This window comes from Bufo bufo, chromosome 10 (assembly GCF_905171765.1).
Source record: "Bufo bufo chromosome 10, aBufBuf1.1, whole genome shotgun sequence".
Taxonomy (NCBI): domain Eukaryota; kingdom Metazoa; phylum Chordata; class Amphibia; order Anura; family Bufonidae; genus Bufo; species Bufo bufo.
Window position 1 is genome coordinate 106,392,893 of NC_053398.1, and position 17,556 is coordinate 106,410,448.

Consider the following 17,556-nt stretch of genomic DNA (forward strand, 5'->3'; position numbering starts at 1 on the left):
GAAGTACAACGCTGGACGGCGAATATATTTATATTTTGCCACTAATACACTGAAAACAGGGCTTCAGAATATATCACAGCACCACAGAACGTCAATTAGACCCAAATTTTGTTCTACTTTTACACAACAGGCTTTTTAACAGATACATGCAACGCTGGACGGCGAATATATTTTTATTTCGCCAATAATACACTGAAAACCGGGCTTCAGAATATATCACAGCACCGCAGAACGTCAATTAGCCCCAAATTTTGTTCTACTTTTACACAACAGGCTTTTCAATGAAATAGGCCACTAAACGCTTTCACCACATATAACTGCAACAGTGAAGTGGGTATATATTTTTCTTTTTGTACTGAAATAGACCACTAAACTCTTTCGCCACAAATAACTGCAACAGTGAAGTGCGTATATATTTTTCTTTTTGTACTGAAATAGGCCACTAAACGATTTCAACACATATAACTGCAGAAGTGAAATGCATATATATTTTTCTTTCTGTACTGAAATAGGCCACTAAACACTTTCACCACATATAACATCAGAAGTGAAATGTGTATATATTTTTCTTTCTGTACTGAAATAGGCCACTAAACGCTTTCACCCAAATAACTGCAACAGTGAAATGCGTATATATTTTTATTTTTGTACTGAAATAGGCCACTAAACGCTTTCAACACATATAACTGCAGAAGTGAACTGAGAATATATTTTTATTTTTGTACTGAAATAGGCCACTAAACAGTTTCACCACATATAACTGCAGAAGTGAAATGCGTATATATATTTTTTTTCTGTACTGAAATAGGCCACTAAACGCTTTCACCACATATAACTGTAGAAGTGAAATGCGTATATATTTTTCTTTCTGCACTGAAATAGGCGACAACGCTTTTACCACAAATAACTGCAACAGTGAAATGCATAGATATTTTTCTTTTTGTACTAAAATAGGCCACTAAAGGCTTTTCAACATAGCACTTGCACCCAAATAACAAGAACAAATTGCTGGAATGACAGAGCTGTATAATGGCTATTTGGATCCCCAAATAATCTTTCCCTGCACTTGTAAATCGCTTTTCTAGCATAGTCCCTAGCGCCTTCTGACGTCTCTCTCTGCACTAAGATAAATCGGTTTTTCAGGTTTTTTATCACAATGAGGTTTTTCTTATTGCTGTCCCTAGCGCCGTCTTACGTCTGCCCCTGCACTCAGAACGCTGGAAAATGTCTGAATCTAAGATGGCCGCCTTATTTATAGGGCTGTGACATCACAGGGGTGGCTGGCTGCTGATTAGCTGCATGTATGTCAGTCTGGGTGATCCCGCCTTCCCAGACTTCCTTTCTCCATGTTCTCACATGTGCAGCAGCCATTTTAGGAAAAATGTGATTCATTACCACGAAGCGCGAGGAAATTAGCATTAGTTGCGAATCAAATTCTTCCTAAAATTCGGATCGAATTCCACTTCATCAGCTTCGATTCGATCATCTCTAGTTACAAACACCCTGTAATCCAGCAGTGGTGGTCCTGCTTGCACACTATATGAAAAAGTACTAGCCTATGTGCACTCCTGCAGGCCCGGCCACCAGAGAGACTGGCGCTTGTTTCTTATCATGTGCAAGCATGACCACCACTAATGGATTGCAGGGTGGTCGTAACCATGGAAATGAGCAGTGTATAATGTGATAGAAAAATAAATCCAGCCAGCAAAGGAGACAATATAGACAATCACAGTATATTAGTAAGTGTCTTGTGCTAACTTTATATGATAAATGTCACTTGCTGAAGTGAGACAACCCCTTTATATAAGTGTCAGCTGAAAGTGTAAGCTGTCAGGAATTCAGAAATAAGGGCTATATATCCAGCTGCCAGAACAGTAACATGATGGATCAGTGTGAAACTGAAGCTAAGATGCTCTGCACCTAGGCTAAAACTGAACCCCATAGGACAAAAACTGAAAAAAAGACCAATTGTGCGAAATACAGTCATAATAAAATTGACCCCAAAGGTGTTCATAATACCACAACACTAGAAATGTAGATATTGCTGAAAAGTAAACTGTAAAGGATGTTACACGGGGCTCAATGTCCAATTTATTAAAATGTACCCGGACTATGTAACATAGTGTAGTGTTCAAAGCCCTTTTTAACATGATGAAATAAAAACAAATTCATGCAAATTCTAAAATAAACCCAAATCGAAGGGAGAATTTATGGGAAGGAGAAGGGGGTGGTGATTAAAGAAATATATATACCAACACAAACTCACATATATGTAATATAAATGTGTAGGCAAAATGCTTGGCAGAAATAGTAATTCCCTGAAAAAACTGAACTCAATGCACAAATTAACAACTAATTAACATAAATTAACACAAATGTAACCATGACAATAAAACAAGCAATTGCCTTTTTATATCTTTACCTAAATTAAATGAACTTGTTATTTAGGCATACTGTATCACAATATAATGTCATAGGGCCCTCCTGAAGAAGCATTTTATTGTATGCAATATGCATGTACAGTAAATTGGCATTAAAACAATTTCTGCTGGATTCCCATTTCTAAGTCATGGCTTTGATACTACAATATTGAGGAAGACTGCATGGGTAGAGGAATAGTGCAAAGAACCATATGCCGTAACATAGATAAATAAAGAACTGGATTTACTGGAGTATTCACTAACATAGTGCTGAATGCAGTGGCGGTCAACCTGTCATAATCTGGAGGCCTTAAATGTGGCCTTCATTCCACCACCCAAGGGTCACACATGACATCCAGCCAGGGCCAGGGCAAGTTGTAGGCACAGATATGCATACAAAGTAAAGACAAAACTTTTTGAGATAGGAAGATACCACAAAACCACTGTTCTTTATAACCGGGCAGAGCATTCAGTGTATGATGGTGGTGATCATGACTTATAATACCCGGGGATGAGGCAGCCATGTCATGTGAATTTACTTCCACCTGGGGCCACAGACCTAGGCCATAAGTGCAGACTGCATCACCAGTTGAGCATCACTGGCTTGGAAGAAGAAAATGTCATAAAGTTCATTTAATCCCATGTAAACATAAACTACTAAAGTCAATAGAACAGCACAGTAATTGACCACGTTATCATGGCTATGGCAGATTGATGGATTGTAGAAAGAAACATTTTTGATGTCTCTATTTTCAGACATTTTCAGATATAAAGAAACAGTTCCTCTATCTGACGGTTTCTTTTCCTTCTAACCTGCTGCATCTTTAGGTCTGATGAATGAATCTAAAAAAAAAAGCAAAAGAAAAAAATATTCAGTTAATGTTAAAATTCCTTTTTGATGCTTTTCAGATTTTTAGCTTACGATATTTCATAGATCGATTTCAGTTACAATATCTAAAAACATCAATTAAACAGTTAAGATCATTTAACCTAGTAAATATACAACTGAACACTCCAGCGGAGCGATCCTCAACCTCGGCATAGCCGTGCCGGGAGAGATGCGCTGCTGAGCCACACCCACTGGTGATGCAACAGCATCCTTAGCAACAGGATGCAATGCTCTGTTTCTCCCCACAGCCCATGTGTCCTGGAGGAGATTAGCTCAGCTGATCTATTCCTGTGTGCTAGTGTTCTGACTAATGGAGCACCTATCAGGTTCTGATCCAGGGACTTGGTGCTCTATTTAAACACCTTCCTGGTCATATCTGCCAGTGCCAGTGATAGTCTGGTTTGCGCTCACTAGCTAGGTTCCTGTTTCTTGTTCCTTTGCTGATTTGGATTTCTTGTGTTTTTGACCTTGGCTCGTCCTTTGACCACTCCCTTTCTCTTGTGATTTGTATTGTGCATCCTGTCTGGTTCTGACCTTGGCTCGTCTTTTGACTACTATCTGTCTCTCGTTTTTGGACTGCGTTGTCCTCCTGGTTATGACTCATTTACATATGACTCTTTCTTTGTGTCATTTGTGTCTAGATGTTTGTTAGTCTCTGCATTTTAGTGGCATAGGGACTGTTGACCAGTTGCGGTCTTGCTACCTAGGGCTTGCACTGCAAGTAGGTAGGGAAAGGGGGCTGGGTTCTAGGTTAGGGCTCACTCTCCGTGTCTGCCCCTACCTACAGATGTTACAACTAGACTATATGTCTATAGTCTCTAAATTTGGAGACACATAGGGAGTATAATAGATACAATAGTAGAATATTTCAAATTTGCAGACAATCTCCAAAGTCACTCATTGTGTATGCACTAGACCAATACATTGGTTCCAAAGGTTGCCATGTTGTTTCTTGCCTAGTATATAATTGAGATACCATATAATACTTGGAACCACCTCACCTTTTCATAACTGGCCTAAATGCAGTCCTTATCAAGTCATTTTCTTCCATAAAACTAGTTTGCCTGCATTCTGAAATGTCATTACTTGTCTTCATTGTCCTTTCAGTCCCTGTAAACAAAAAAACAGAAGCATTGTAATTTCATCAGTTGGACGAGGTTGAGGATATATCTGTCTGGCTGTAACTTTCACATCACTCAAATCAGTCTGTAATGAAACAAATGAATGCCTATGGTTTCCTCATTCAGCTAAATAGTTTGGGTGAGGATGAGGGTTTTCTGAACTCATAAAAAATATACAAAAGTACCTAAATATATCTTACTAATCACTTGATGAATGATCACAGCTCAGAAATAAATATTTTTCATTTTCATCATCTTTGCCACCTCTGTAATGTACCTTTGTTTTCATGCTTCCAGGGGTTGCTGTGGTTGGGATAGCCAATGTGACTCTTTTTCAACATTGTCTGTATTTACAGCTGCATGCCCCTTTAATATTGCAATTACTCTCTGACAGTTCTGCTATTCTTTTTACCACTAATTCAGCACCTGGATCTGAATAGTTTTTTTTTTTTACACGTAATTAACAATTTAGTATAGCCACTGAGCTTATTAAATAAATTGCATATGTATAGCTCCATCTGATGTTTGTTCTTTTCCTTATTTTGTCTGTCTAACTGAGCTGGTCAAATGTGGATCTAGAACAGGGATGTCGAACCTGCGGCCCTCCAGCAGAACTCCCAGCTGTAGGCTGCCCAGGCACAATGGAAGTTGTAGTTTTGCTGGAGGCTGGAGGGCTGCAGGTTCGACATCCCTGTTCTAGATCCATAGGTGTAACGCAAGTTAAATGCTGAAGTTTTCCAAATTTAATCCCAAAAGTGGAAACAAAATTTAAGAAATTAATAATTAGTGATTCCCAATTTTGGTGTTTTCCGCCTGCAATTTAGTCCTACTCTGAAAAGAATTCCACAATGGTGGTGTAACATGGTTTTCGGTGCGTTTTCTTTACTGGGGTTTTTGTTCAGCGTTCTTGAGTCAAACAGGGCCAGCTTCAGATTTTATATGGAAGTCTACGGAAAATATTAAATCTAATAAATTTGTCCCATAGCTATCCATTGTTTTTGAAAGAACACAAGTGCCAGTGTGTGCTGCTTTTTTGCATGACTTTTTTAAACATTGGACATTATCATATGACAGTTCTTTGGTCAGTAAAGCCTCATTCACATGTCAGTATTCCACGTACGTGTGTTGTACGTGTTCTCCACGGTACGTGTGTTGTACGTGTTCTCCACGGACAACACACATATCCATTCTTTTTAATGTGTGTATTCACACATCAGATGTTTTTGGGTCCATGTTCTTAGCATGGAAGAATGCTTTATTTTGTTCGCGTTCACGGATCCATCATGCCTATTATAGCCTATGGGTCCGTGATGCTTTTAAAATTATTTTTCCGTTGTGTAGTGTCAGTGAAACGCGGATGACACGGACAGCAAAAAAAGGACACACGCACTACACATAGTACCATCATGGAAATCTTCACGGAGGCATCACTGACCACCTTTTCATGGATTTAAGCACGGACACGGACGGATGTATCAGGCTTAATTAGCAGTTTTATTTGGAAGCCAAAATCAGGAGTGGGTCCAAAACACAAAAGAAGTCCAAATGGTTTATCAGGCTTTATGCACGTGGCCATGTCCGTATTTCAGTCTGCAAACAAGGTACAGATACCTTTCGTGTGCCTGCCACATTTTTCTCACTCCCATTAATATAAATGACTTTTCTCATCTGCAATGTGGAACCAGAATAGGACAATATTAGGACATGTTCTATAGTTTGTGGAACGGAAAATCGGCTCAGCAAAAAATACTAATTTGTGTATGGCCCTATAGAAATTAATGGGTCAGTGCGCTATTAGTAAAAATGCAGAAGCCTTGGGCCTCATTCACACACCTTGTTTTTCAAGTTTTTTTTTCTGGCTTCTTTGAAGCATGATAGAGAAGCCTGTGAGCAAAATACAGAAAAAACCCATCCTACCACAACACCATACACCAATGAACCAAAATATGCCACAAAACAAACACTTTCTATGTAGTGTTTTAACTTTAACCCCTTCCAGGAGCTATAATTTTTTTATTTTTCCATCTCAACAGTGGTATAAGGGCTTGTATTTTGTGGGACAATTTGCAGTTTGAATGGCACCATTTTGGGGTACATGTAACTTTCTGATCAATTTTATTAACTCTTTCTGAGAGGGAGAGTTTTTACATTATATATTTTATGGTGTTCAATTTTCGGTATAAATAACATAATATCTTTATTTTCTGGGTCAGTACGATAACAGTAATACCAAAGACATATAGTTTTGTTCTGTTTTACTACTTTTGTTCAATAAAATTCCTTTTTTTAAAAGGAAGAAAATCTTTTTGCATCTCCGCTTCCCAAGACCCATAACTTTTTTCTTTTTCTTTCTATGGCATGGTGTGAGAGCTTGATTTTTGCGGGTCAACTTGTAGATTTAATTGGAGTAAATTATGCTTTTTGATCACTTTTTCAGTGGCAACTAAAAGTTAGCAATTCTGTAATTTTTTACAAATTTATATTTTTTGACGGCATTCACCATAGGGCATAAATTACATGATATTTATGTAGTGCAGATCGTTATGGACGTGGCAATACCAAACATATAGGGGAGATTTTGTTTTGCAATTTTTTTTCATTGAAAAGCGTATTTTTGCATATTTTTTACTTGAATTTTTTTATTTAATAATTTTTTGTAACTTTTTTTTACCAATTAATAGTCCCACAAGGGGACTGTAACAGACAACATTTTGATTAATTTTAAAATACAATGCACTATCCCTATAGTGCATTGCATTTTAATGTCAGTGCTTTACTGACATTGACCAGCAGGCTGCGCCAGAGAGGCACAGCCTGCTGGAAAATACTCAAGGCTGGTTTGGGGCCTATACCAAACCCCAGCCAGCCTTTGCACACATCGGCACCCTGTGATCGCATTTGCGGGGTGCCAATGGGAGACAGTCTACGGCATGTTAAGTGTTAAACAGACCAGATCGGCATTCCTGCAGGAGTGTGGCTCTCATGTGAGACCTGAGCCCCTGCTCCCTGCAAAAAAAAAAGGCGGTCCAGCCTAAGGCCCCTTAGTGACTGCCGTAAAAAGGCGTATGGATGGTCACTAAGTGGTTAAAAGAGTTTTCTGAGATTTTATTACTGATGATCTATCCTCATGTTAGGGCATCAGTATCTGGTCGTTGGGGGTCCGACACACCTGGGACTCCCACCGATAAGCTGTTTGAGAAGGCACTGATCTGCCCCTTTTATTACTTCTCACATATCTCTTCTGGCTGGTTGAGGTCCTATGCATACCTAGTAAAAAAAAAAAACTCTATACAGGTGCACCATAGCCTAGTCACCTGGCTGCTTCATCGAACAGTACCAAAAAAATAAATAAAATAAGGCCTCTGTAAGCACCCTGGAAAAATGTGAACAAATTAACAATTGGGTGTTACCATACCCCTTACCAAAAAGGATGTGTCACTACTTCCTTCTTAATCTAAGGGCTCATGCACGCAACCTTATCTGTTTTTGTGGTCTGCAAAACATGCTTACCGGCCCAGAGCCTGCAGCCATTTTTTTATACTCTTTCACAAATGTCCTATCCTTGTCCGCAAAACGGACAAGAATAGGACATGTTCTATTTTTTCTGTGGGGCCGTGGAATGGCCTTATGGAGATGATGCAGTGATGAATGGTTCTACATCCATGCGGACCGAAACTATGTCCGTGTGCATGACCCTAATGCTGTCAGAGCTGATGAGATAATGTCAGTGTGTATTGATATTCCCCATTGAGAAGGTGAATGTAACACCACAGATTGCAATTTATTCCTACATTTTCATGAGGAAAACAGAGAAACGGCACATTACCAAGTACGAAGAACAATCGCTCTACATTTGTTACCATACTTGTCAATGCTACTAGCGGGTTAAATGTCCTCATAGTTGGTCTGAATAGCTTTCACAGTAACACAAAGAGCAGATACCTTCCACTCCAGAGGAATATTCACATAATTCTCCCATGACAGGGTACGGACAGCTGAGTTGAAATGATTTTAAGTTGAATGTTGAAGTTCTATAAACCTTAGCTGATTGGGACATTTCTTCAAAAGAACATTCGGTGTGAGTCTTTATACTATGCAAGGAGGACCTTGTCTCACCGCACAAGCCATGGGTAGAGTGTCTTCTTCTCACAAAGAGACAGTCCGGACTTATTGGCCTACTCTCACCACTTTCAGCGTCCACAGTAATTGTGGCACCAGCTGTGTGAGCCAAAGACCATATTCTAGGTTTTTCAGCACTCTCACAACTTACTATGTGTTCGCTGTATCCTTGGAAGCTTTTTTTCCCCACCATTAGTCCCAAAAAGTCTTCCATATTATCCTTGGCACACGGACTGCTGGCTGCATTGTAATTTTGGGTCAAAAGGCTCTCACTGGTCTCTGAAGCAAGCAAGGTGGATCTGGTCAGATCATGATGGCATTCCACGTTCTTGTCTTTACTCTGTAAGCTGGTCACCTCTTCCGCGTTGTCTTCCAAGTCAATTTGCTTCAGCTCCTTCTCACTTTTGCTGAATTTTTCTTCTGAAACATAGCCAAAAGATATAAAATATATTATATATATTACACGTAATGTAATCATTTTACATTACATAGTATAAAACACAACTAAAACCTGTTCAAAAACAATTTTTTGCAAATGCAAAATCTGCCACATATTCTGCAGTTTCTGCCTCATTTTTTTAATGAGAATGTTTTGGACCTGCTTGAGGTTTAGTTCCACTGAATGTAGCTGAACCTCTTGCGGACACCTGCCACTGTCGATGCCAAAATCTGCTAACAAAAGTGCAAATAGGGTCCTAATATACTGTATGTATATATATATATATATATATATATATATATAAAAAAAAAAATATATATATACAGTACAGACCAAAAGTTTGGACACATCTTCTCATTCAAAGAGTTTTCTTTATTTTCATGACTATGAAAATTGCAGATTCACACTGAAGGCATCAAAACTATGAATTAACACATGTGGAATTATATACATAACAAACAAGTGTGAAACAACTGAAAATATGTCATATTCTAGGTTCTTCAAAGTAGCCACCTTTTGCTTGGATTACTGCTTTGCACACTCTTGGCATTCTCTTGATGAGCTTCAAAAGGTAGTCCCCTGAAATGGTTTTCACTTCACAGGTGTGCCCTGTCAGGTTTAATAAGTGGGATTTCTTGCCTTATAAATGGGGTTGGGACCATCAGTGGCGTTGAGGAGAAGTCAGGTGGATACACAGCTGATTGTCCTACTGAATAGACTGTTAGAATTTGTATTATGGCAAGAAAAAAGCAGCTAAGTAAAGAAAAACGAGTGGCCATCATTACTTTAAGAAATGAAGGTCAGTCAGTCAGCCGAAAAATTGGGAAAACTTTGAAAGTAAGGGCTATTTGACCATGAAGGAGAGTGATGGGGTGCTGCGCCAGATGACCTGGCCTCCACAGTCACCGGACCTGAACCCAATCGAGATGGTTTGGGGTGAGCTGGACCACAGAGTGAAGGCAAAAGGGCCAACAAGTGCTAAGCATCTCTTGGAACTCCTTCAACACTGTTGGAAGACCATTTCAGGGGACTACCTCTTGAAGCTCATCAAGAGAATGCCAAGAGTGTGCAAAGCAGTAATCAAAGCAAAAGGTGGCTACTTTGAAGAACCTAGAATATGACATATTTTCAGTTGTTTCACACTTGTTTGTTATGTATATAATTCCACATGTGTTAATTCATAGTTTTGATTCCTTCATAGTCATGAAAATAAAGAAAACTCTTTGAATGAGAAGGTGTGTCCAAACTTTTGGTCTGTACTGTATATATATATACACAGGCTCGGACTGGCCCACTGGGGGATTCCTCAGTGGGCCCCCAGTCTCCTGCACCTGGAGATAAGACGGAGGAGTAATTATTTCTCTTGTTTCTCAGGAGAGATAATTATTGTGGCCACTAGGTGGCAGTATCGCAGCCTCCTACTGGTGTAAATTGTACAGGAGGCCCCGCAGTATCTGCTGGTAGTGAAGGAGGAGAGAACATGTCTGGCCATCCTCCTGCCCTCCCTGCTGTCAGAAAACTGGCTGCTGGAGAGAAGGACTCCTCTGCTGTGCTGGGTTGATTTCTCAGGTGTGTGACAGTAGTGAGCTGTAGGAAACTGTAAGGGGGAAATAGGGGATTTGTTTATAGCAGACACAGATCTATAAATGTGTGTTGCTCTCTGCAGAGTTCAGAGTGGCATTGGGGGGACTCTGCCCTAGGTCCCCCCAATGCATCTGCTTTAGGTGCACCCTCATGAGTGACCCAACTCCAGATGCCCCCCAATGCCCCCACTCTAAATGCACCCCTAATATTGCATCTTTTCCAGTTGCCCCCCTAATACCTCTGCTCCAGGATCACCACTATTACCCTGCCTCAGGCGACCCTAATGCCTCTGCTTTAGGTGCACTCCCATTAGTGCCCCAGCTCCAGATGCACCCCACTCTAAAGGCACCACTAATATTTCCTCTTCTCCAGTTACCCCTGCTCCAGGATCCCCACTACTACCCTGCCTCAGGTGACCCTAATCCCTCTGTTTCAGTTATGAACCTCCGTTTGTGCCCTTTGCTCACATTGCTCCTCTAGCACCTTTGCTTGGGCTTTGTTAAAGGTTATGACCTGCAAAGGGGGTTGGACTTATGACTGAAAAATTCTGCACAGTGCGTCACATTCTCCAGTATTGACACGTATGGTTTACATGGCGGTAGTGATGATATTCCATATTTACAGGCATCACTGCTGCCATGTAAAGAGATACTGGTGGAGTGGTGGAGGATTTAAAGGGGTTGTCTAGGTTTTCAAGTTATCCTTTCCACACCATAGGGCGTAAATATATGATTAGTGGGGTCCGATTCTGTGACACCCCCACTGATTCCAGGAACGGGTCCTGTTCCCCCTTTTTGATGGTGTGGCAGGCCACACATATGGCCTGCTGCTCCATTTATTCTCTTTGGGTCCACTGGAAATAGCGAGCGCTGTACTCTGCCATCTCCAGTGACCCCCATAGAGAATGGATGGAGAGGCAGGTCATATGCTCGACCTGCCACTCAATCAAGAAGGGGGATCAGTGCGGGCTCCAGTGTTCAGACTCCCACGGATCACTTAGTTATGCCCGATCCTGTGGATAGAGGATAACTAGAAAAGTGGACAAATGCCCTTTAACAGGCGAGCATTTCTATTTTAGTTTGCACATATTTTGGGCCATATTTTAAATTTTAATTTTATTAAATTCTTTTACACCTAAAGAAAACCTTTAAAGATAGGAAATGTGAAAAGGTCCAACAGCTATGACACGACAGGTGATAAGTGTCTGATTGAGGGGGGTCTGACTGCAGGGACCCCCATGATCAAGGTAATGTGGTCTTAAGACCCTTGTGTAGATTGGCGGTAATGTAATTAAATGTCTCAGGACCCTTTTTTTCATGATCAGTTGGTGTTCCAGCAGTCAGACCCCAGCAATCTGATATTTATTACCTATCCTGTAGATAGGCAATAGGTCATTATGGTAGGACAACCCTTTTAAATATACTGTAATGTGCAATCTGAGGAGGTTACGATTTGTTAAATTTCATTCCAGACATTTATGCTTAAAAGGGTTAAAGGGTTTGTCTCACTTCAGTAAATGGCATTTATCATGCAGTTAATACAAAGCACTTACTAATGTATTGTGATTGTCCGTATTGACTCCTTTCCATCACATTATACACGTGACGTATCCATGGTTATTACCACCGTGTAATCCAGCAGTGGTGGCCGTACTTACACACTATAGGGAAAGGCTGGAAGTGCGCATAGGCCAACACCTTTACCTATATTGTGCAAGCACAGCCACCGCCGCTGGATTACAGAATGGTCAAAACCATGGATACGTGCTGTGTATAATGTGATGGAAAGGAGGCAATATGGACAATCACAATACATTGTAGTAAGTGCCTTGCATTAACTTTCTCTACATAAAAAATGCCAGTTGCTGATGTAAGACAGCCCCTTAAACCCCCTTTAAGTGTGCTACACTTAATAGGGTTAGGCATAAATGTCTTGGTGTGTGCATTGCTTGTTTCCTATGTGTGATTGGTGTTTGCTATATATGATCTATGTATCAGTGGTGTGTGTGCAGTATGTGACATATGCATCAGTGGCATGTGACCCATGTATAAGTGTCTTGTGTCTCACATCTGTCCAATGAGTGATCGGTGTGCGCTGCATGTGCCTTGTTTCTGACTGACTTAAGTGCAGGATATCCATATATGTGTAAATTCTGCCACATGTATCTTTGCTGTGAATGTCTGCCATCATACTTCATCTTTAATACTCCTGTTATCACTGTAAGGGCTCATGAACACGACCGTTGGACGTTTTGCAGTCCGCAAAACATGGATACCGGGTGTGTGCGGAACAGAACAGCCGGCCTCTAACGCTGGGTTCACACCTGAGCGTACTGAAGGAGCGCTTTGTATGCGCGATTTTATCAGGCGTTTACAGACGCGGCTCCGGCAACAAGCAACGGCCATTGTCGCGCGTTACCGGAAGTCTATGTACGGGAACGCGCGACCATACGCCCCAAAGAAGCTCCTGTACTTCTTGGGGCGTAGGGCGGTTTGCAGCGCGTTCGTACGCGCTGTAAAACGCTCAGATGAGAACCATGCCCATAGGGGATCATTGGTTCTTGCCTGTTGAGCTTTTTACAGCGCGTAGGAACGCGCTGTAAAACGCTCAGGTGTGAACCCAGCCTAATAGAACAGTCATATCCTTGTCTGTAATGCCGACAATAATAAGACATGTTCTATCATTTTGCAGAACGGCCATGAGGACATACATGACAATGGTATTAGGTACTTGTTCAATTTTTTTTTTATCTATACAACAACCCCCCTTACCACCCTCGACTTACCCAATCCCCATACCAAATAACCACAGACCACAGTTCGGATTATAATCGGCCACAGCAGACGTTTATTTAAATAAATAAATAACAACATAACAGTTAAATAACCAAAACAATTAACCCCTGACGAGGAAGGTCCTAGAAGCCCCAAATAACCAGAGAATTCAAACCAAAGCGGTGACTCCATCTTACCCCCAGCGGTTCAACCCAGTTCGGAGGCACCAACTGATGGCCGCCTTTAATTCCTCAATTCCAGATCCTCCATGAGAGTCCAGCCCCTCCCGCGGGGCCCTCACATCCTCAAGAACCACAATATTTTTCCAACTTCGAGGACCTCCCCTGCCTCCCGACTGCCGCGACTATTACCAGCCCTAACCTTTTTCACACCACCTCAAACGTACAATACTAACTAACCTGTTACCGACATATGCTGACATGTACCTCATACTTACCAAAACGATGACCTCCATGGGCGGGAGGGTGGGCGTTTTCTGGCTGAACCCCAAAATGGCAATTTCCTCACTCCTCCTATCAAATTTAAAACCTTACTCCACCCACCTCCGTTACTATAACTACAACTCCTCCCACGAACCACTGCCTTCTTTTTAAATTAACCATATCTACCTCCTCCCTCACTCCTAAACCATCGTCATGATGGCCTACCCCTAACGCTGTGCTCCTGGTCCGGCCCCACTGACACAGAGTCATTTTTCTTTGCGGCCCCATTGAATTGAAGGGAACGGTATGGACATGGAAAAAAAATAAGTTTGTGTGCAGGAACCCTAAGGTGGGCCCCCAGAAGCAATTACACTGGTGGGCCCTAAGTACCCCAGTCCGACACTGTATATATACAGTTGATATAAAAAGTCTACACACCCCTGTTAAAATGTCAGGTTTCGGTGCTGTAAAAAAATTAGACAAAGATAAATCATTTCAGAACTTTTTCCACCTTTAATGTGACCTATAAACTGTACCACTCAATTGAAAAACAAACTGAAATCTTTTAGGTAGAGGGAAGAAAAAATATAAAAATAAAATAATATGGTTGCATAAGTGTGCACACCCTTAAACTAATGCTTTGTTGAAGCCCCTTTTTATTTTATTACAGCACTCATTCTTTTTGGGTATGAGTCTATCAGCATGGCACATTTTGACTTGGCAAGATTTGCCCACTCTTCTTGGCAAAAACAGTCCAAATCTGTCAGATTGCGAGGGCATCTCCTGTGCACAGCCCTCTTCAGATCATCCCACAGATTTTCAATCGGATTCAGGTCTGGGCTCTGGCTTGGCCATTCCAAAACTTTAATCTTCTTCTGGTAAAGCCATTCCTTTGTTGATTTGGATGTATGCTTTGGGTCGTTGTCATGCTGAAAGATGAAGTTCCTCTTCATGTTCCGCTTTCTAGCAGAAGCCTGAAGGTTTTGTGCCAATATTGACTGGTATTTGGAACTGTTCATAATTCCCTCTAGCTTAACTAAGGCCCCAGTTCCAGCTGAAGAAAAACAGCCCCAAAGCATGATGCTGCCACCACCATGCTTCACTGTGGGTATGGTGTTCTTTTGGTGATGTGCAGTGTTGTTTTTGCGCCAAACATATCTTTTGGAATTATAGCCAAAAAGTTCAACCTTGGTTTCATCAGACCATAACACCTTTTCCCACATGCTTTTGGGAGACTTCAGATGTGTTTTTGCAAAATGTAGTCTGGCTTGGATGTTTTTATTCGTAAGAAAAGGCTTTCGTCCTGCCACTCTACCCCATAGCCCAGACATATGAAGAATATGGAAGATTGTTGTCACATGTACCACACAGCCAGTACTTGCCAGATATTCCTGCAGCTCCTTTAATGTTGCTGTAGGCCTCTTGGTAGCCTCCCAGACCAGTTTTCTTCTCGTCTTTTCATCAATTTTGAAGGGACGTCCAGTTCTTGGTAATGTCACTGTTGTGCCATATTTTCTCCACTTGATGATGACTGTCTTCACTGTGTTCCATGGTATATCTAATGCCTTGGAAATTCTTTTGTCCCCTTCTCCTGACTGATAAGTTCTAACAATGAGATTCCTCTGATGGTTTGGAAGCTCTCTGTGGACCATGGCGTTTGCTCTGGAATGCGACTAAGAAAATTTCAGGAAAGACCAACTAGAGCAACTGAACTTTATTTGGGGTTAATCAGAGGCACTTTAAATGATGGCAGGTGTATGCTGACTCCTATTTACCATGATTTTGAATGTGATTGCTTAATTCTGAACACAGCTACATCCCCAGTTATAAGAGGGTGTGCACACTTATGCAACCACATTATTTTAGTTTTTTTTTTCCTTCCCTCCACCTAAAAGATTTCAGTTTGTTTTTCAATTGAGTGGTACAGTTTATAGGTCACATTAAAGGTGGAAAAAGTTCTGAAATGATTTATCTTTGTCTCATTTTTTTACATCACAGAAGACACATATCTGTAGTTGCTGTCATGGGTAAAAGGGGTGATTTATCAGAGCTGCAAAAAGGGATAAATATTATTTCTGAAACTGAGCAGCTGTTTGTGTGCTGCTGTGGTGAAAGTGTATTGTGAGTGGACAAATGGTACTATGAAAACTGCGGAGCACCACGTGCCATTGAAGTGAAAGGTGAATGTTGTCTGCAAAGGTGTGCAAAGAAGGACCAACACGCTAGTAGAGCAGCTCACCACTAAAAAGAACCAGGGGGCTACCAGACATTTGCCTAAAAGAACAGTTCAGTGAACCCTACTGCGTATGGGGCTGAAAAGCAGACAGATGGTCACTGCACCTCTGCTAACGAAGGTGCATGGGCAGAAAAAGCTTAAATAGTTGTGGCAGTATCGGAATTGGACCTCTGCTAATTGGCAAAGAGTTGCCTCTCTGTTTACTCACGCTTTCAGCTTCATTGAAGGGCGAATATTCGCTATATATTCGAGAATTCGCAAATTCGTGATCTCCAGGCATTATTTTCTTGATTGCAAAAATTCGCATAAAATTCGCATAAACATGAAACATGAAATACCAGTTCGCATGAACTGGTATTTTAAAAAAAAATCGAATATTCGCGATTACGAATATATTTTGGGATATCCTAAATATTTGCGAATTCTCGAAGTGCCGATATTCGCGATTAAAATTCGCAATTCGAATATTTGTGATCAACACTATTGAACAGATGGATGTTGGCATGTCAGGTGAGAAACATCAGAGAACACCCTTCAACCATAGTCCAAGAATGGTCCTGTGAGAGGACTAAAATGTTGTATCTGTTCACATGGGTGAATAAAGTTGTTATACTTTTTCATCATCTCTTCATCATTATATATATATATATATATATATATATATATATATATATATATTTGTGTGTGTGATGTGAAAGAGAACCAGCCTATCACAAATATTTTGTACAATCTGTGTTGCAACCAACTGTATAACACCACCAACAATCAATCAATCAATCAATCAATCACAAAGGAGATAAGTATACAAATACCAATTCATCTTTATATACTCACAATAAGCAGTCAAGTCATTGATGAAATTGAAATTCCACATGCCCAATCCTCCCTGGTTGGCCATCTTGTTGAATTCAGCAGGTTGAGCTGACTTAAGTCTAATGTGTATGGTCACCTAACACAATAAATAGGTTGATTGCAAGGAAGGTAAGAACAGAAGCCAGTAGTGACTGAACACAGTCAGACTTGTAAGTTCTGTACTTGGCTGGCTGTCAGATCTAACAGCCCCATAAACACTAATATGGCTGACAGGAAGTTGCTTATGCTTGACTAAGAAAACAAAGTCAGATGCGTAGAGCCGAAAAAGGTGATCTTACAGTAATAAAACAGCAAAAATGTAATGGATTCCTGAGTCTTCAGGCCCAGGCCTTCAATATTTGATCATGGAATCCAGACCTTTGGAATCCTCATCATAGAAACATCAAAAGGGACCTGCTCAATGAGAGTGATGGTCAGTTCACCACAATCAAACATTAATGGACTATTTTAAAGTCGTTTTCCCACAAAACTGTCTGATTATTGGGGGTCTGATTGATGGGACCTCCGTGGATCACAAGAACGAGGGCACCATAAACCTGTATGGATGGTGGTCACTAGAGATGGCCTTGCGGTTCGTCTGGTGGTCGTTTTGCGGCGAACTTTGCGCGTTAACGATTTCCCGAACATATGTTGATGTTCGCATGCGCCATATTCTTTA

The 17,556-nt window shown here is 40.9% G+C and overlaps 1 protein-coding gene across 1 annotated transcript in view; it reads right to left on the bottom strand.

The window, feature by feature from the left end:
* IRX6 (iroquois homeobox 6) overlaps window positions 1-17,556 on the bottom strand; it is a 49,431-nt gene that overhangs the window by 16,483 nt on the left and 15,392 nt on the right. Inside the window, exon 5 of the mRNA XM_040408942.1 lies at window positions 8,701-8,969. Coding sequence (XP_040264876.1) covers window positions 8,701-8,969 — 269 coding nt within the window. The remainder of the gene's footprint in view (window positions 1-8,700; window positions 8,970-17,556) is intronic.